At 40.1% G+C, this 21,735-nt stretch overlaps 2 protein-coding genes across 6 annotated transcripts; one reads left to right on the top strand and one right to left on the bottom strand.

The window, feature by feature from the left end:
• Window positions 1-15,859: 15,859 nt before the first annotated feature.
• LOC124260515 lies at window positions 15,860-18,243 on the top strand. Of its 5 annotated transcripts, none has more exons than XM_046694847.1 (5): window positions 15,860-16,356; window positions 16,516-16,594; window positions 16,791-16,958; window positions 17,132-17,186; window positions 17,438-18,243. In XM_046694847.1, exons 1-4 carry the CDS (start codon window positions 15,988-15,990, stop codon window positions 17,158-17,160), a joined length of 645 nt encoding a protein of 214 aa, XP_046550803.1. In that variant the 5' UTR covers window positions 15,860-15,987; the 3' UTR covers window positions 17,161-17,186; window positions 17,438-18,243. The 5 variants fall into 5 exon arrangements, with proteins under 5 accessions (XP_046550803.1, XP_046550802.1, XP_046550799.1 ...); XM_046694846.1 differs by having other exon boundaries at window positions 17,112-17,186; XM_046694843.1 differs by having other exon boundaries at window positions 17,095-17,186.
• A 1,062-nt stretch (window positions 18,244-19,305) lies between these two features.
• On the bottom strand, window positions 19,306-21,282 carry LOC124260517. The gene is made up of 3 exons (XM_046694848.1): window positions 20,663-21,282; window positions 20,286-20,441; window positions 19,306-19,860 (listed from the first exon to the last, which is right to left on the bottom strand). The coding sequence occupies exons 1-3, from the start codon at window positions 21,205-21,207 to the stop codon at window positions 19,728-19,730; spliced, it is 834 nt and encodes a 277-aa protein (XP_046550804.1). The 5' UTR covers window positions 21,208-21,282; the 3' UTR covers window positions 19,306-19,727.
• Window positions 21,283-21,735: the final 453 nt, after the last annotated feature.

Genomic DNA, 21,735 nt, shown 5'->3' with positions numbered 1-21,735 from the left:
AATAATATGCTAGGGCATGTGGTTTGGATCTATTGCCATCCACTTGAATGTTCACAATTTGGTCAGTGAGATATTAATTGAACCGATCCATGAAAATCAGTCATTCTGGAAGTGTCTTCTTTCACCAACAGTTTGGCTTTCTGCAGACATATCGTAAGCCGTGTGCACGATGAAACTGAGTCAGGATAGGTCCTCTCTATGGTCGTCCAGCTGATGGTCTGTGCTGACACTTTAGCTCTGAACGACTGTCTGCTAGTAGAAGTTGCAGTCGCAAACCTGATTTGTACGTCATCTTGGTGTGACGTCACATCCGACTTCCCATGCCTTGGGCGATCTGAAACGGTGCCCGTTTGTTGCACGGGGGGCTCCAGGCCGTGTGTTGACGAGTACAACCCAAGTTTGGTACCCTGCTGCAACGCTTTTGTTGCTCATTTTGTCAGTTGCAGCATCCTTGCATCTTGATTAAACGTTTAATTCTGATGCTGTTTCCTGTTTGGTTTTAAACATTTAATTCTGATGCTGTTTCCTGTTTGGTTTTAAACATTCAATTCTGATGCTGTTTCCTGTTTGGTTATATTTGCTTGCATTCCAATGCTCGAGCGATCGCTCGCTAAGGAGATCATATGACTGTATGTGATTGTTTTGTTTCAATCTTTTTAAACGTAATATGTCAGTCTCTAAGACCATTTCCTAACAGCCTACATGTTATTGCAGAGTGTATTGCACAACAAGAAACAATAAAATAACCCTCTCTTAATTATTACCAATAATGCGGGTGTCAGGTTTCTAATTCACACGGGGCGGTGGGGTAGCCTAATGGTTAAAGCGTTGGCTCGTCACGCCGAAGACCCGGGTTCGAATCCCCACATGGGCACAATGTGTGAAGCCCATTTCTGGTGTCCCCCGCCGTGATGTTGCTGGAATATTGCTAAAAGCGGCGTAAAACCAAACTCAGTCAGTCAGTCAGTCTAATTCACACACCTCAGATATATTCAGTAGTTCTATAATAGATATGATACAGATTGCCTCTTTGCCTCTTTATGTCAGGTGTACACAAAGTATAAGCAATTCACTTCACTGGTATTTTAACTACTGTTTGTACTAGCATATCTACTGACGATATTGACATGCAGATAACTAACTATTCGGAGTTAGGCTGCGCTTAGTTCGACTGATTAAAATGCACTTTCATTTCACATGATACTGTGGGCCGTAGATTCAATTATTGCTTGTAACAAGTAATTAAATCGAAAACCTTGAAATGGAAACCTAGACCTTATGGTTCCATAAAGAAATATCTTTTAAAACTTGTACATAGATTTATCAATATGGATATTTTATATTAGCCAGGCTTGACAGGCATGATGGTTATGATTGCAGTTCTCCAAAATGTGCACATGATCAGAATATGTAAACCAGACCAAATCGGTTTGTTTTCTACCCACGGGGTGAACACAGAGGTCATACAGATTTAAATCCGCCATCATTAATGAAAAGAGGCACGCCAGAGACTTCACTTTCGGTCTTTCTATTCCTTAATACTGATCTGTTAAAGACACTATACAACCGGAAAATATTTATTTGTCCAGTACATACAGAGAACTACCAATGTAACTTGATTGAGTCCTGCACGTGTGATACACACAGTCACAAATGAATGTAATGTTAAAATTTTAGCAAGGAAACACATAAGAATATTTAGCATATTTGGAATTACGTCCAGACTTGACCTAACCATACCATCAGTGTCTCCTTCGAGGTGTGCGTAATAACATTTTTGTCGCAAGTGCTAATGAATAAACAAGATTTATCTATCAGATAACTGCTCTACTAACTTCTTATTTCGTGAAAACGATCCTCGCTTGCATGAGAATGAAGGAAACTCCTGAAAAACCAAAGACTGTCCTATCCCCAAACAACTAGCACTTATGATTTCTTTTCTGACACACCATAACGACTTAAGCTGTCAGAAATTACAGTTTGAATGCAACATGATACCCCAAACCGCAAGGGAATCAATATCTGGGGAAGTAACACTGTCTTGAGGTCACTTGATGCGTATATATTCATACTGTTAATTAAAGAAAATCATAGGCCTCCGGGAGCTCAGGACGCATCGATACAGGAATCACGTTATCTCAGATTTGAGATTTTCTCACTCACAAAGTAGTAAGTGCAGTTTGAGGCAACTATTGTGCTTTTGAGCTTTAGATGTATCTTTATCGACAGGCTGAAAGTGTCGTTTGTGCAAGATATCTTTAAGACAACCATATGCTGCTGGTAAATAAACACGATCACGTTTGAAGAAAACCGAAACCAAAAACAAAAATATTTACGGCAGTATTGCTGGTATAACATGCCATATCAAATATTGAGAACTGATTAGCGAACACATGTGTGTAAGTCAGTTTGTGTTTTACGTTGTATAATTGTTTTGTTTGTTTTGCTTTCTTTTGGATAATTTCGTGATTAGATATTCTCTCTTGTGTAACGCTTGTGTGCTTGTATGCTTTGTGAGTTTTCTGTACGCTGTTTCATCACAGTGTAGTCTATGTATGCCGTATCAGTTCAGTGTAATCGGTGTGTGCCGTATCAGACTAGTGTAGTCTATGTATGCCGTGTCACCTTAGTGTAGTCTATGTATGCCGTGTCAGCTTAGTGTAGTCTATATATGCCGTGTCAGCTTAGTGTAGTCTATGTATGCCGTGTCAGCTTAGTGTAGTCTACATATCTCGTGTCAGCTTAGTGTAGTCTATATGTCGTGTCAGCACAGTGTAGTCTATCTATGCCGTGTCAGCTCAGTGTAGTCTATATATGCCGTGTCAGCTCGGTGTCGTCTATGTATGCCGTGTCAGCTCAGTGTAGTCTATATATGTCGTGTCAGCTTAGTGTACTCTATATATGCCGTGTCAGCTCGGTGTCGTCGATGTATGCCGTGTCAGCTCAGTGTAGTCTATATATGCCGTGTCAGCTTAGTGTACTCTATATATGCCGTGTCAGCTCAGTGTAGTCTATATATGCCGTGTCAGCTCAGTGTAGTCAATGTATGCCGTGTCAGCTCAGTGTAGTCTATATATGCCGTGTCAGCTCAGTGTAGTCTATATATGCCGTGTCAGCTCAGTGTAGTCTATGTAAGCCGTGTCAGCTCAGTGTAGTCTATGTATGCCGTGTCAGCTTAGTGAAGTCTATATATGCCGTGTCACCTCAGTGTAGTCTATGTATGCCGTGTCAGCTTAGTGTAGTCTACATATGTCGTGTCAACTTAGTGTAGTCTATATATGCCGTGTCAGCTCAGTGTAGTCTATGTATGCCGTGTCAGCTTAGTGTAGTCTACATATGTCGTGTCAGCTTAGTGTAGTCTATATATGCCGTGTCAGCTTAGTGTAGTCTATATATGCCGTGTCAGTTCAGTGTAGTCTATATATGCCGTGTCAGCTTAGTGAAGTCTATATATGCCGCGTCAGCTCAGTGTAGTCTATGTATGCCGTGTCAGCTTAGTGTACTCTATATATGCTGTGTCAGTTCAGTGTAGTCTATATATGCCGTGTCAGCTTAGTGAAGTCTATATATGCCGTGTCAGATCAGTGTAGTCTATGTATGCCGTGTCAGCTTAGTGTAGTCTATATATGCCGTGTCAGTTCAGTGTAGTCTATATATGCCGTGTCAGCTTAGTGAAGTCTATATATGCCGTGTCAGCTCAGTGTAGTCTATGTATGCCGTGTCAGCTCAGCTTAGTGTACTCTATATGCCGTGCTGTGTCAGTTCAGTGTAGTCTATATGCCGTGTCAGCTTAGTGAAGTCTATATATGCCGTGTCAGCTTGAGTGTAGAAGTCTATATGCCGTGTCAGATCAGTGAAGTCTATATATGCCGTGTCAGATCAGTGTAGTCTATATATGCCGTGTCAGCTCAGTGTAGTCTATATGCCGTGTCAGATCAGTGTAGTCTATGTATGCCGCGTCAGCTCAGTGTAGTCTATGTATGCCGTGTCAGATCAGTGTAGTCTATATATGCTGTGTCAGATCAGTGTGTAGTCAATGTATGCCGTGTCAGATCAGTGTAGTCTATATATGCCGCGTCAGCTCAGTGTAGTCTATGTATGCCGTGTCAGCTTAGTGTACTCTATATATGCTGTGTCAGATCAGTGTAGTCAATGTATGCCGTGTCAGCTTAGTGTAGTCTATGTATGCCGTGTCAGCTCAGTGTAGTCTATACATGCCGTGTCAGCTCAGTGTAGTCTATATATGCCGTGTCACCTCAGTGTAGTCTATATATGCCGTTTCACCTTAGTGTAGTCTACATATGTCGTGTCACCTGAGTGTAGTCTATATATGCCGTGTCACCTCAGTGTAGTCTATATATGCCGTTTCACCTTAGTGTAGTCTACATATGTCGTGTCACCTTAGTGTAGTCTATATATGCCGTGTCAGATCAGTGTAGTCTATGTATGCCGTGTCAGCTTAGTGTACTCTGTATATGCCGTGTCACCTTAGTGTAGTCTATATATGCCGTGTCAGCTCAGTGTAGTCTACATATGTCGTGTCACCTTAGTGTAGTCTATATATGCCGTGTCACCTCAGTGTAGTCTATGTATGCCGTGTCGGCTCAGTGTAGTCTATGTATGCCGTGTCAGCTCAGTGTAGTCTATATATGCCGTGTCAGCTCAGTGTAGTCTATATATGCCGTGTCAGCTCAGTGTAGTCTATGTAAGCCGTGTCAGCTCAGTGTAGTCTATGTATGCCGTGTCAGCTTAGTGAAGTCTATATATGCCGTGTCACCTCAGTGTAGTCTATGTATGCCGTGTCAGCTTAGTGTAGTCTACATATGTCGTGTCAACTTAGTGTAGTCTATATATGCCGTGTCAGCTCAGTGTAGTCTATGTATGCCGTGTCAGCTTAGTGTAGTCTACATATGTCGTGTCAGCTTAGTGTAGTCTATATATGCCGTGTCAGCTTAGTGTAGTCTATATATGCCGTGTCAGTTCAGTGTAGTCTATATATGCCGTGTCAGCTTAGTGAAGTCTATATATGCCGCGTCAGCTCAGTGTAGTCTATGTATGCCGTGTCAGCTTAGTGTACTCTATATATGCTGTGTCAGTTCAGTGTAGTCTATATATGCCGTGTCAGCTTAGTGAAGTCTATATATGCCGTGTCAGATCAGTGTAGTCTATATATGCCGTGTCAGCTCAGTGTAGTCTATGTATGCCGTGTGAGCTTAGTGTAGTCTATCTATGCCGTGTCAGCTCAGTGTAGTCTATATATACCGCGTCAGCTCAGTGTAGTCTATATATGCCGTGCCAGTTCAGTGTAGTCTATATATGTCGTGTCAGCTAAGTGAAGTCTATATATGCCGCGTCAGCTCAGTGTAGTCTATGTATGCCGGGTGAGCTTAGTGTAGTCTATATATGCCGTATCAGATCAGTGTAGTCTATGTATGCCGTGTCAGCTTAGTGTACTCTGTATATGCCGTTTCACTTTAGTGTAGTCTACATATGTCGTGTCACCTTAGTGTAGTCTATATATGCCGTGTCACCTCAGGGTAGTCTATGTATGCCGTGTCAGCTCAGTGTAGTCTATATGCCGTGTCAGATCAGTGTAGTCTATGTATGCCGCGTCAGCTCAGTGTAGTCTATGTATGCCGTGTCAGATCAGTGTAGTCTATATATGCTGTGTCAGATCAGTGTAGTCAATGTATGCCGTGTCAGATCAGTGTAGTCTATATATGCCGCGTCAGCTCAGTGTAGTCTATGTATGCCGTGTCAGCTTAGTGTACTCTATATATGCTGTGTCAGATCAGTGTAGTCAATGTATGCCGTGTCAGCTTAGTGTAGTCTATGTATGCCGTGTCATCTCAGTGTAGTCTATACATGCCGTGTCAGCTCAGTGTAGTCTATATATGCCGTGTCACCTCAGTGTAGTCTATATATGCCGTTTCACCTTAGTGTAGTCTACATATGTCGTGTCACCTGAGTGTAGTCTATATATGCCGTGTCACCTCAGTGTAGTCTATATATGCCGTTTCACCTTAGTGTAGTCTACATATGTCGTGTCACCTTAGTGTAGTCTATATATGCCGTGTCAGATCAGTGTAGTCTATGTATGCCGTGTCAGCTTAGTGTACTCTGTATATGCCGTGTCACCTTAGTGTAGTCTATATATGCCGTGTCAGCTCAGTGTAGTCTACATATGTCGTGTCACCTTAGTGTAGTCTATATATGCCGTGTCACCTCAGTGTAGTCTATGTATGCCGTGTCGGCTCAGTGTAGTCTATGTATGCCGTGTCAGCTCAGTGTAGTCTATGTATGCCGTGTCAGCTAGGACCCACTGCCTAGTCTAACCCACCAAGACCTTTCCGGAGAATATGTAGAGTGTCTGAAGGGCTGTGCTCCCGGTGGGGAACCCGGGCACTCTCCTGATCTGCGCCAAGATATCAGGAGGTACAAAACCAAGGGCACCGAGAACAATGACGATTGTGTATTATCTTTATGTTCACAGATTAATATGAAAATTGCAGCAGAGAGGGTTCTGGTGATCTGGTGGCACAGTCAGGCTGGCAAAGCAACAGCAACGAAAACTGGAGATTCAAATGCCTCTGACTGTTCATAAACAAATGCTGAGCAGCGTAACCATGTCGTTCTGGTTGAACAGGCAAAAGCACAGCACTTCAAAGAGGCTTTAGATGGTGCGACAGGGCAGAAGGAAGTCTTCCAAATCTCTAACCAACTTCTCTTTAAAAAGAAGAGCAAAATATACCCACCAAAAAACACAAAAGAGAAACACTGGAAAGGTCAATACCATTTATTTAAATATTGAAAGTAGTCGTCAGAGATTAACATTGGAAATACCTGCACCATGTATACAGTCTTATTTCTCCAGCTACAGACCAGGGCCCTTATTCTCGAAACGTTCGTAGCCCTAAGAATTCTTAACTTTGATCGTAGCCAATGTTTTAAGAATGGACTTAAGAAGTTCGTAGCGCTACGAACGTTTCGAGAATACCTAGCCAGCTACTGAAGCAAAAGGTTCTGCATCTGATAAGAAAAAGCCCGTGTTAATTCAGTCTGCTTGAACCTATGTCAACATGGCTCCTGTAACACCTGCTGTCAAAAACGTAGTTAACTCTTCTCTCTCTGAATGTGTCATACCAAACAAAGATGTAAAAAGCGCTGTTGTCGCCACTGTTAAAGAAACCTCGCCTGGATCAAGAGGTGCTCAAAAACTACCCGTGTCACATTTAAGCTACATCTCAAAGATCTCAGAACTAGCAGTTGCCACTAGACTCAGAGAACATGTGCTCCTAAATAGATCTTTTGAGCCCATGCAATCGGCATACAGAGAAGGTCACAGCACGGAAACGGCGATTTGCGAGTGTACAGTGATCTGCAGCATCCGCAGCATCTGAGACAGTGAGCCATGACCATCCTCTTCTAACTCTTGAACACAGATGTGGACTCACTAACAATGCTCTGACATCATGTGGATGACATCATACTTATCCGAAAGATATCAAGAAGTTTCTATCGATGGTCACACCTCACGGAAGGTCGAGCTCAAATACGGTGTACCCCAGGGATCCGTTTTAGGGCCATTGCTCTTTGCGATAGACACTGCTCCCATGGATGACATAGCTAGAAAACACAGGCTTGCCTTTCATTTTTATGTGGATGACACGCAGTTATACATCATTACAAAATCTCCCACTCAACTGTGCATTCTGAGCGTTGTCCAGCTCCATCGGCGACATACGAACGTGAATGTCTGAAAACTATTTCAAGTTAAATGACGATAAAACAGAACTCTTGATTGTGCGCCAAAATCAACTGCATATAAACAGAATATCCCAACGTTTCTACTTCGCTTATGCAAGCCCTAGTTATCTCACAGATTGACTACTGTAATTCTCCGCTATATGGATTACCAAAACATCAACTTGAGAGACTTCAGAAATTAGAAAAAGTCAGACACTTGCTCTCTTCAAATCAAAACTAAATACTCATTTCTTTTGTGTCCACTACAACAAAACATGAATGCTGACTCATGGACAACAGCACTTTTGAGCAGTGGTACATTGGATATAAGCGCTATACAAAAGAATAACATTATTATCATCTATACCGACGTGAGTTCTACCTGTATGACTCAACTTCCATCCTACCGACGTTAGTTATACTTGAATGACTGGACCTACATCATACTTGTGTGGGTTCTACCTGTATGACTCAACCTCCATCCAACCGACGTGACTTATACCTGTATGACTGAACCTCAATCCTACCTGTGTGAGTTCTACCTGTATGACTCAACCTCCATCCTACCGACGTGACTTATACTTGTATGACTGAACCTACATCATACCTGTGTGGGTTATACCTGTATGACTCAACCCCCATCCTACCGACGTGACTTATACTTGTATGACTGAACCTACATCATACCTGTGTGAGTTCTACCTGTATGACTGAGCCTCCATCCTACCGACGTGAGTTATACTTGAATGACTGAACCTACATCATACCTGTGTGGGTTATACCTGTATGACTGAACCTCCATCCTACCGACGTGACTTATACATATACAATAGAAACCTGCACGCCTACCGACGTGAATTATACCTGAATGATTAAGCTCAACCCACATTCTACCATTGTGAGTTCTGTTTGTACTACTCAAACTATTTCCACCCATTGTGAGCTGTACTGTCCCAACAGTTACCTGATCCAAATTACATTCTTCCATGGTGAGATGTAAACGTAAGATTCAACGTGTATCTAAAAATTGTAAAGAATACAACTCCATCGAGATCCAGCCATTTCAGCTGTACCTGTATTATTAATCCACCAAAATACCACCAATACACTATTTTCGTGAACATAAGCCCTCATGTGAGCTGTATTATGTAAGACTCTATTCTGTAAGACTTTGTCTACATCCTACCGTTATACTCTTATAAGACTTAATCGAAATATAAATACCATCACTACCTAACGTTTTCCCCTATGGGGCGCAGTATTGGTTGCACTTACCGTACAATTACTTCAAAACTGGATGTTAGAAAGGATTCGTACGTCGATGACAGTATAATCCAATAGGTCAAACACACAGTAAGGTTCCTCCGTATCTTCCTGAACTTATTGGTTGATTTCTTCTGACACAATGCGCCTGGGTTCGTTCTTCAGTCCCGTCAGTCACCACCACACACTGTGTAACACACAGCCCTACTACCAGCCCGCTTGTCGGCCGCCCAGACCTTCACCCTTGTCACATAGACGCAAGGACGGTGATTGATCAACTTTTCAGAGTGGGCATTTTAAAGCAGGCAAGATTCGCACTTGTAGTGAATTATGTTTGTTTCTGCATCTCTGTCGATATATAACGGTTTCTTGTCCCTGCTGTATGGAGCTAGCTTTATGCCAGGCCTAGTCCTCGTGATTAGGCTGGGGAAGTTGAGATAGGGCGGTAATCGATCAACTGAGTACATAGCACGCCATAGGCAGATGAAAACACCCTCGAGTCAAGACAATTTATCAGCCTGAGACCACGCCAGTGTTACGCTGGTTGTGTGTTTGAGGTGACCTGTCAGTGACCTGTACAAAAACAATGGGTGACATCTGTACCTAGTCCTTATCTAAGACCAACTATCTGATGAAGTGAAGAGAGTCCACATGTCCTGTCAGACCGTCACGTAGAGTTCTGTTGATGTAGTATCTTGGATCTGTTCGTAACGTTTGTAATACTGTAATCTATGTGGATTCCAATTTACTAGTTGAGCCCCTTGGGCACGTATAGGGTGTGGGTTCGAATCAGTCTTCGCCCAAAATTGTTTTTCTAGTCAGCATTATGCTGCTGCTTTTGGGGTTTACCAAAGTGATAAACGTCTCAGAACTGCGTCACTTTGGGATTTACTTCAACTGTAGGCAGACACGCCGCGACACTACTATATTTCTTTCCAGGAGGTGTTAGACTGGACTAGTATATCCCATTTTAACAAATAACAGATAGAATCAAATTGGACTTGCAGATTCTCAATAGTATTTAACTTTGTTGTAACTGCCATATTTGTTCGTTGACAATACGATTACCTTGAGACAGTATGACACTGTTGCGGACACACTGGCTTCACAATAATTTGATATTGACAGTTAGCATTAGGTTTCAATGTAATCACGTGCATCAATGGGTTAGCCATATGTATATTGTTCCATACAGCTAGAGTGAGTGAGTGAGTTAATATTTAACGTCACATCGGCAATATTTCAGCCATATAGCTATATTGTACCTATATTGTACTGATATTTAGCCCTGACTTCGAACAGGCCGTAATTCAAGCGAGAAGCTTGACCACATCAAGTATAGCGCTGATCAAAACATAACATGCGTTCGCTATAGCCTAACATTTCATAGCAATCACTTTTTCACATAGAAAACATATCTTACACACCTTTAATACACCTCCACCTATGGCAAAGTGGGTCACCTCTAATTGTGTGCCTGTTGCAGCAAAGGCTATCCACACTAACGTATTGCTCCACTATGATGGTGCACTACAAATGTCATTAATTAAAACCATGAATAATACTAAATTTGAAATAATATTTAAATTTTATATCCTCAGGATAACCAGGGAAGGCAACACAATTCATGTGTAGAGTTGTATCGAAAGTACCGAGATGAATCAAACTGTAGTAGCGCTTTGAGCACCCACTTAATGGTTGGATTTAGCGCTATATACATTTTCAGTCAGGCTGGTTAGGCTAATCGTCAGCTCAGGGACCTCGCCCCATCTACACGCAGCCCAGACAGCAAATGGGACTTTTCACAGGAAACGCTGCCTAGTCGAACCCACCAAAAACACTCCGGAGAATATGTTGACTGCCCAACAGTGCAGCCTTCTGCATTGCCCAGTGTAGACCCCGGGCACTCAGTGTATTTGGGATACAAGCGAGACATTTCAAAGGCGAGTTCCGTATATTCCACATGCTTTTTGTGAATATTGCCAATCACGTTGCTTTCAAAAGGGACAGAAAATTCAATGATATAAATACATTCATTGGTTTTATCATACAGGACAAGATCAGGTTTGTTGGTTGGAATTTTTCTGAGGCTGTATATTGGCCTATTCCAAAGAAGTTTAAAAGCATCATTTTCCATGACGCCCAGGACATGTTTAGGGTCGTATCATGGATGGACCTCAGAGTCAAAGCCACTTTCATGGCGAAGACAGTAGTAGAAGCAGCTAGCCATGCCATCATGCCTTTTAAGATAAGATGGTTGTGCCAAGGAAAGGCATCCACTGACAAGGTGTTGGACAGTCTCTGTAAATTCAGAAAGCTTCTCCATAAATGACCTACCAAGAGCAGTTTACTCCTATGGCTGTACCGTCCAGCTCTACATTAATATTGCAAAACAAAATAATCCTCAGATTTTAGATTCTGTCCAACGACATTGGCTCACTTAAAACAACTGTCTTGACATGAGTCATCACCAGAGGATCACCCGATAAATAAATATGTGAAAAAAGTACACCAAAAAATTATATCATGAAGAGTCTCCACCTTAAACAAACCCCGACCTCCAGAATTGTTTGGCATTATATACGATTGAGAGAGGAACGAGGGTAGTTGGCTCTGTTATCAGACATGATCCTTCTGGTCAGGCGGTATCTTGTTTTGTCCAATCAACAACTCCAAAGGAATAGGAAAGGATTGGCATAGCAAAAGTATTGGTGGCTTTGACCTTGTTTCGAGCGTTTAGCTCTGAACTCCAGATATTCTTCAAGAGAGTTTTATACTCGACCTTGAATTTGGGCATTCTGGAGCGTGTCTCGAGCTAGCAATCCAAGACAGCTGTAGGCTTGATCTTCCACAAGATTACCCTTGTAACCTGACCGATCCATCATTAATTACCTTGCCACGTTTCAAGTGAAGAGAATTGCATTTGTCAAGTCAAAATTTCAGGCCAAAATCATTAGAAAAGGACTCGACTAGGAGAACCTGTTCTTTCAAATGGGTATCTCCTTTGGCAAGGAGCTCGATGTCATCCATGTAAATGAGATGTATAAGTGGTGTTGCGGATCTGTGCTGAGGAGGTAACCCTCCTCTTCATTGAGCAGAGAGCTCAAAGGATTTAAGGACAAACAAAGAAGCAATGGACTAAAGGAATCCCCCTGGAATATTCACCTTCTGATTAGAATTGATTCCGAAGTCTGCACCTGCCCTTGCGAGTACATCTCAAGTTGAGTTGATCAGCAACTCATTAAAGACTTTCAAGAGTAAATCAAGTAGTCGCTCAGGGAGATCAATACAATGATGAGACTTCAGAATCCATTCATGAGGGACAGAGTCGTATACTTTTTTAAAGTCAATCCAGCACATGGAGAGGGAGTGGTGATGTGTTTAAGCCTCTTCAAAAATCATTTTTTGTACTAGAAGTTGATTCTTGCACCAAAAATATCCCCTCATTGCTCCCTTTTGCTCTCTATACATTATATTATTGGATGAGCAGAGAAGATGACACGAGGTTTGTGAAACACCCTGTGAATTTTTTATATTGTGTATTCACGTAGGGTGAAAATGTTGTTGGTCAGTCAAGTCTCCTGTTTTGGGGAGGAATATTGTGCTACCTTTGCAGAAACATGGACGAACAACGTCTGTATCCACGAGAGTAAAGCAATGGTGTTTGGACACGGGGAACAGTGTCCAATACCAGTTTCAAATGCCATCATGTCCTGCTACTGAATTAGATCTGGACTTTTTGATAACACTTTTCAGGCAATCAGGTGAGGTTTAACAGATGAACGTAATCACGGACCCACGGTGCCTCAAGGTTACAGTCGCCGGGTACAGACCACAAGTGTTTCCAGAACCCTTCATTGACATCTATGGCAGGACGTTTATCATGTTCAATATCACCTCTTCCTTTGAGTTGCCTGTAAAATTGTTTTGATTATTTTAAAGAGATTTATATGTTTGATGAAATTATATTTCTTTTCCCATTTTACTTTCTTTCAGTCCAAATCCTTAATTTTGCCTTGAGGGAATTACCAAATTGGAGAAATAACTTTCCTTGGGTTATTTTGTATTTTAGTTTAAATTTTCTCCAAATCGACTTTTGCCTTTTTGCCTTTTGATTCCCTGATGATCTGAAGTTAAGACACAGCTCAATCAAGGAAATGTGTTTTCTAGTTTCGATTTTTCCTTGGTGTTTTCTTCTTAGCATTAGATGCCCTTTCTTTGGAAATTGTGTGAAGTTCCATCAAAGTTCGAGCGGCAGCACAGACACAGCAATTAACTTCATGTAATGAACAGTCCACAGAAAGTTTTAGAGAAATATTATTACTCGTTTCTAGTATGAAGTCGCAGATGTACTATAATAAGGATCTCAAGATGAAACATTTTCCGCACACATCGATCAGCCTAAATGTATATTTTTGTTTGGGGTTGTTCCATTTTAACCCCTGGCATGTTTTGCCTGTATAATATCTGAACTGACATTGGTCTTATAAATCACTGAAAATGTCAATTTTTCATAACGTAGAATCACTGTATAGGGATTTTTTCAGAGTGTACCTCAGACAATGTACCAGTTACTCAGGTGAGGTTCCTTCAGCCCAATGCTGGAATGGCATCAAGTATAATCCACTTTCTTTTTCCTCTGTCTGTTTTTATAAGGTTTCTGTGCACCTAAGACCTCTCAGTAGTTTTAAAGAAGATAAACAGAAACTCTGAAATTGAATTATTTATAGAACATAAATCATGCATCAAAACAAGTATCTTGGCGAAGAATGTTTCGTTTTAAAGACAACATCTAGAGTCAAAAACTTTATAGTGGATGTGTTTTTACTAACTATCATGTCACATTGGTTAACTTTGGGTTTTGGTTCACAAAGGTTTAAAGCACTGAGAGTAGATTTGAACTCACACTTTGAACTAGGCTATGTATTTTCACCTGTTGAGAGTGGGCTTGGGAGTTGACTCCCCTTTGTTTGTTTGTTTCCGATGTTTTCGGCAGGATGTTGTAAGATACGAGGGGATTCCAGTAATTTCTAAATGATTGTAGTGTGGCATGACTGTAGCTGGAATTCTCCAGAACTGTATAATAGGTACATAAGGGATGGTTGTTGAGATGTATGTGGGACTACTTTGGATTTATTATGCTCATCTGTCTGCCAACATTGACGTTTCAAGAAGCCTCGTCTACATTGAACTTTCAATTGCTGTCAACAAACTTCAATCAGTACATCTGTTTTACTGGGAATATCAATACTTTGTTGAGTTAATATTTAAGCTTTGTGTTCCAATAGTATTGTATTAGAAATATCATACATTGTAACCCTTATCATTCAATATACAACTGAACATTATAGACTCGTCGGTGTTTTATTTTGCTGGTTTAAAGAATTCATTTGACATTTAAGACTTTTTGTGAAAAATATATTTAAAATTTCTGCATTTTTGCAAACAAGGTCCTCGCAATACCAACAAAATGATGTTCGAACTGGAGGAGTTTCTTAAGTCACCTACCCCTGAGACAGTCGGTGATGCGCAAATCAAATTTATTGCAAAGCTTTGGAAATGATTAAAGAAGATTATTCAGACCAATTGGAAATGAAAAAAAACCCCTTCAATTACAAATTCAGAAAGAAGAAAATAGAAAACAAGAAGAACTAACAAAGCTGGAAACAGAAAGGGGATTGAAAAAGTTAGAAATGGAGAAAAAAGGAATAGAATTAATAAAATCTAAAGTTGACGAATGAAAATTGAAAATTGACAGAGAAATTGCGCTGAAAATGCTCGAATATCCTTCTCCCCCCTCAAACCCTTCACCTTTCGATATTGCAGGCACGTCAGACTGATACCCATGTCAATGAAATAGAAGCAGATAAATATTTTCAACATTTTGTAAAAGTTGCTGAAAACCTTAAGGACTATGCCATGCTAAACTGCTTTGAAGGGTAAAGCTCAGGATGCATATTCGGCTTTATCGATAGATCAAAGCTCAGATTACGATCTTGTTAAACGTACCCTTTTAAAAGCTAACGAGTTTTCAGAAATTCAGAAATGCTCATATAAGGGACAATGAAACTTTTGTACAGTTTGCTGGGGAGAAGGAATCTTTGCTCGATAGGTTGTGTGGTTCTAAGGAGGTCACAGATTTTGATGGTTTGAGGCAGTTAGTTTTGATGGAGGATTTCAAGCAGAGTGTTCATTCTGATCCCCGACTTACTTGGATGAACATAAAGCTGACGTTTTACATGAAACAGCGATGTTGGCAGATGACTATTGTTTAACTCACAAGAGTTCTTTTCGGTCTGCTGGTAATACCAAGTTTTCTGGTCAAAAGGGCTTTTCCCTGGGTAAGACTGCAGTTTTCAATGGTGTTAAAACAGGTTCAAATTCTTCACATCCTTTTCAGTCTAAGTCCAAGACTTCCAGTGGTTCTGATCTTGTTTATGCATATTGTAAGAAGCCTGGTCATTTGATTTCTGCATGTTACAAACTCCAGTTTAAACATGATGCTGCAGGTTCCCTAAATACTTTTGTCTATCGCACCTAAGCCTTTCTTTCCAGGTGGTTCTGAAGAGAATTTTCTTTGTTTTCTCTGTAGTTCGGAAGGACTATTTTCCCTTTGTTTCTATAGGTTTTGTGTCACTTATGGGAGATAATTTTACCGCAAGTACCGTTATTAGTTTGAGGGATACTGGAACTCTCCAATATCTGATTTTGAAGTATATTTTTCCTTTTCCTGATGAGTCTTCAGCGAACTCAGATGTTTTGCTTCAGGGTATAGATGGCAATTCTTCTGCCCCTCTCCATTTTGTGAATTTGACTTAAGATCTGATTTCTGGTGAGATGACCAAATAGTGGAATTTCCGCAAGTCATGTGATCTAGCTGCCGATCACGTGGTACAGGTCAAGCTTTGGGACAAAATGGCGGCTGTCAACCGTGCCCTTGAGTGAGCCTCGCCAAGTTCAAAGTGCAATATCATCAATATGGGGGTAAAACGATGCGCTTATGGCACTTGTAATAGTGACTCACGTTTCTACCATAAACCACATATGGCAGATGTGTTTTTTATTACATTTCCAAAGCCCACATCAAAGCCCGAGATGTGTGACCGCTGGATCAGAGCGTGTTCCCGCGGTGATGATTTTGGCCGTCACAAGATCACCCAAGATACATATGTATGTTCCAAACACTTTGTTGATGGACATGGTCCTACAGGCGAACATCCTGACCCTATACCAGCTACCGCTAGAGGTGTGGAACTTAGAATCTTCAACACGAAGAAGTCAAGACCACCACCTAAAGGCCGTGTGAGCTTGTCGCCAGAGAAGAAAAAAAGTCGTTCACAACTCCAGGTATAGTTTGGGAATGAAATGAAATAAAATGAAAAAAAAATACATAAGCAAAGAGATAAATGAACAAATAAATGACTAAAGTTTGAATAATTTTAACAAAACTCTCTTTATAATAATTAATAATGTTCATAAAATATTAATTAATGTGTTTTTTTGCAGGTACTCAATGTGGACATTGATAAGGAAAATGAAATAACTGAGGGTTCTGAAAAGCAAGATACAAATGTTGATAATGAAGGTATATCCATTGATTTTATTACAGACAAACTTTTAAATGGAATGTTTAGTTGATGAAATCCGGTTGGGTTTTTAGCACTCTTTATTGTCTGAAAAAGTTTGCAATTATAAAATTATAAGATGTCGTTTAGTGTATATTTTTGGACCATTTATCATCCGCACAGTTTTGTTTTTTACAAAAATATTTTATTTTGCAGATGCAAGAAAACAGGTTTCCTATTCTGATGCAGCTACTCAGACTGACATCTTGCATGATGATCTGGCTGGCTACAGTGATGATCACCTCAAACAACCTAAACTTCTACAGAGAAAACTATTCATGGATGATGTTCTCAGAAGTGACAAATCATGCAAATTCTACACAGGTAAAATATATCTGTTTCAAATCTATAATATAGACATTCATTTTATGTTTTATTTATTGATAATATATTTTGCATGATATAGACCTTAATGTGTGTTTTAAAATAGTTATTTGACCAATATTAATAATTATTTCAGGTATTACATCCATCCAGCTTCTGTTGTTCCTGCACAGATTCCTACAGTCCAAAGCTGAGAGGTTAACACTGTGGAAAGGGGAAGAAACAACAGTATGTATATTTTATTTCTTTAATATTGCTTTAATTAATAACCACCTATATACCATCTCTTGACACATATACACTGTATGTAACTTGGTCACTGATCAATATGTCATTTGTTAACCCTTTCACAGGCAGTGCTGTAAAGTGCAACTGTTTACTAAATGGTCACTTGCAAATTATCATTGACTTCCTAGTACCAGTCATTGTGAAATATAGTGATTAATGAGCAGATCCACTTGAACATGTTTACTTTTCAGGAGAATGCCAAAAACAAAGATGACCATCACCCCAGGGGACTGTCGACCTTCACAGCTTTCCTCCTAACACTTGTGCGCCTGAGACGTGGCCTTGATGTCGACCATTTGAGTGATCTGTTTGGCATATCATCATCGACAGTTAGCCGTTACTTCCGGACATACATTGAGTTTATATCAAGGGAGCTCAGTTTTGTTGTTAAGTGGCCAATCAGACTGCAGGTTCAAGCTCACCTCCCAAAGGCATTTAGATATTTTAAAAAGACTATTGCCATTATAGATTGTACAGAATTTTTTGTACAGAAACCCTCATTGCCATCTAGTCAGAGAGTGACCTGGTCACAGTACAAACATCACAATACCTTTAAATGTCTGGTTGCTATTTCCCCAACAGGTGCATTTACTTACATCTCTCCACTGTGGTCTAGTTCAGTGTCAGATAGGCGCATTGTTAAAGAATCGGGTTTCCTTGATAACTTAAACTATGGTGATGACATAATGGCTGACAGGGGTTTTTTGATTAGGGATCTCTTAGCATTAAGAGGATGTACATTAAACATACCACCTTTTGCGCATGGTAAGCAGTTAAGCAAAGCAGCTGTTAAGAAAACCAGGCGAATAGCCCATGCTCGAATACATGTTGAACGGGCAATTGGTCGCCTCAAGAACTTTAAATTTTTACAAGGTATTTTTCCACTGAAATCCAAGAAGCTTATTAATCAAAGTGTACAAGTTTGTGCTCAGTTATGCAATTTTGACAAACCACTTGTAAAGTAACTGTTGTTATTAGAATATTGCCATATTCATGACCAATGACTTTCATGATTCTGTTGTCATGAACATATTGAAATGTTTTGAGCTTTTTTGACAGAGTTGTCTCCCATGTATTTAACATATATTTGGATTACACTCTCTTAGTAAAGTACAGGTTCTAGTGCTTTTGTTCGGGTTGAGTCCCATCTGGGATTTGAACCCACACCGTCAAAGACTCAGGCACCTAATCGCCAGCACACACGGTCAGCTGCCTAACCCTCTCAGCCACAACTTCAATGTATTGTTGAACATGACCTAGTGTTCTTAGTTTGAACTGACCTCAATGAAGTTTGAGTAAAGTTTTAAAAATAAAAAGATAACAAAGCCTTAATAGATTTTGTAATTGTATTTCATTTGAAATAACTGCTTCTCCTTAACATGTCTCTAACCAACATGTCTAATAATTTATTATCAACAACACTAACATAGAATGTCATGATGCATTGATGAGTAAGATGCAAGTGTGCTTGAACTAAGCAGAAAAGTGATCAATGAACTCACACATGCTTCAATAATTCTGGAATAACATAATTCACATAGAAATAATTCAAGTTTTGAAGCATCCTATGGAAAAAGTCCTCATTGAACTGAACAGGTATCATCAAAATTCCAGATCTTGTATAAAGTACAAGATCACACACTCTTAGACCATATATCCCCATCAGACCTTGGATCTGGGGATAGTAGTCACAACGCTCAGTAACTGTCCAGACACCATCTTTATTTTCACACCCCACAGTTGCACAAGCAGCCTCCTTGGGGGACTTATCTCTCAAACTGTAGGGACACTTTATTTCCATAAGCTTACGTCCATGGCATTTACATGAGACAATACCATCTGCAGATCCAGCAATGTGAGGCATAGCTTGAGAAAGTCGCAACCCAGGTACAGTCACACTGAGATTCCTGTGTTGTTTCTTCTCTATGGCAATGTAAGCCTTCCTTGCCGCAGTCTCCTTCTTCCTACCCCACACTATAGCAGGCTGAGTATCAAGGTCAGCAGCATTTCTGCCTAGTACACAGTCTACAGCTTTACTGGGATCAGCAGCAGAATCTGATCTCAGAGTACTGGCACGAGTGTTAATCCGCTTGAAGAGTGAAGCTGTTATGATACCCTTTCTAATGTGATGCCAGTTTTCATTTGAGCTTTGTCCACAGGTTTTCGCCTCTATGTAATCTATGTCATCTGCTGTGTAGATAAGTTTCCTCATGACATCAGCTGGATCAGAATTACTCATTGTCAGTTCTTGTGCCCTGCTGACTATGGACAGCTGTCTGATTCTTCTGTCCACCCCATGCTCCCCTTGTCCAATCTCAGGGAGGTTAGTCTTGTCTGAGAGCAGCTGAAGAGCAACTGCGACAGGGGCAACGTACAAATTTGGGGAAAATTTTATGATATAAATTTGCTTGGTGTTACAAGTGAAAAAGTAGGCACTTCTTAAGTTTAATTCAACCATCATTGCTTTCAGTTTACTAGATTTCATTTAATAATATTCACCTCTGTCAATTCATCAATAAACTGTTTTGCTGCCTCCTGTGACAAACTCTGTCTGTCTTCAGGGTGTCTGGGGTCGAACTCCACCTCTCCCACTTCCTGTTTCTCCTTACCATAACTGAAAAAAAATTCTTTTGATTTTATTTGACTGAAATTAATTAAAGACAGCTAGCTCTCAAATCAGAACTTGCATCTCGTTATAAAATTGAAACATTTGGAAGGAAATCCTTTGCTTGTTCTTCCCTCTACTGTGGAACTCCCACCCTTTGGCCATAAAATCAGCAGTTGACTTTACCCCATTTAAACGTTGGCAGATGACCCACCTGTTTTCTTCTCATTAAAACTAACTATATTTCCTTCACTTATACATTTCAGTATATAATTGTACCATGTCAGCGCTTTGAGCATGATTCTTGTACATGGAAAGGGTGCATTACAAATGCACATTTTTTTATCATTATATAATGTAAGTTTAGAATAAACATTAAGTACCATTGAGAATATGTGGAGTTAACAGATTAGTTATTATTAATTACCACACACCCAACAGTTTCAATCCTAAGCTTCTTTATAGGCACAGCTTCAGTCTGGCTCAAGGCTCTCCTCTTCCACAGACAGGGACCAGATGTCACGGATGGCTTTTCAAAATCCTCAAGCGCATACAGGCTTGCTGCTATGTGTCGACAAGCCCCATCAGCACTGAAATATGAACACAAAATGATAAAGAAATTGAATGATATATTATATTAACACTGAAGTGTTTAAATGCCAATATATTAATTATAACATTTTATAAACGTGATATAAAATCAATTACAATTTTCTTTTGAATAAAGGTTGCATTAAATAAATATTTCAAATACATGTATTGAAATATATTCAGTGGTGGATAATTGTACTGAACATGTATTAAAACTTACCCGCCAGGACATTCACAAAATGCCAGTTTGATCACTGCTGTTGATTTTTCCATGAGGAACCACATATCATATGTTGGCTTTCCAAGATAGGAAGAATCCTTCTGTGTTGGTTTCACCTTTGACTTGAATGCACAAAGGTTACTGGCATCACTAATGTCACAATATTGGAGGTCTAACACATGACCATCATAAAACAAACGATAGTCCTCAAAAGACTTGAAAGCCTTCAATTTCCTCCTATCATAATCAGATCTATGAAATAACAGGTAGTTGAAGATATCATACAAGCCGAAGTCTGGGATGAGGCTGAAGTCAGATGTGTAAGTAAGAGCAAATGGATCATCAAAATCACAGTGTAAGTCCGTGAGACACTGCTTCATAAACGTTTCTGGTCGACAGTCATGTTGAAAATCGGGATCAGGCTCCAATTCAAGTTTGACAACTGCATTGGCTAAAGCTATGAGAACGTCTTTTCTGTGACCTGTAGTTGTTATTCCGTACTTTTTCAAATAATCTTTAAGTTCTGGGACTTTCAATTTCTCCATGGTAATTAATCATAACTTATATAAACTGCGTATTATGACATGGACCTGTCATCGGAGACGTGCCGACTACCAGATCTACATTTTAATTGCTCAGCCGAATTATGCAGCCTCAGAGAAATATTATATACACTAAAGGGACAAATTATATACAAGAACTATTTAGAACAAGTATTTCATTCACTAAATTCGATAAACTGCGAATAAATGTTACAACAAACGTGATCAGTATCTACAACGATGCTTGACAGACGCCATTTTGTACGAAAGCTTGACCTGGTCACGTGATCGCGTCATTAGTCACGTTACCACCGGAAAATGGTCTATTGTTGGAAAACCAAATCAGAAAATACCTACCGCTTCTTTAAAACCTATACTGGCTTTTGAGGAACCTTTCCGTAGTTATCATTGATTGTGTTGGTCCTCTACCTTAGACTAAGTCCGGTAATCAGTATCTTCTCACTATCATGTGTGCTGGTACGAGATTTCCTGAAACAATTCCTCTTCATAGGATTGCCGCTCCTGTGATTG

Source organism: Haliotis rubra, unplaced genomic scaffold (assembly GCF_003918875.1).
Source record: "Haliotis rubra isolate DU_JTF1 unplaced genomic scaffold, ASM391887v1 Scf767, whole genome shotgun sequence".
Lineage (NCBI taxonomy): Eukaryota > Metazoa > Mollusca > Gastropoda > Lepetellida > Haliotidae > Haliotis > Haliotis rubra.
This window is presented reverse-complemented; position numbering and strand designations above follow the sequence as displayed.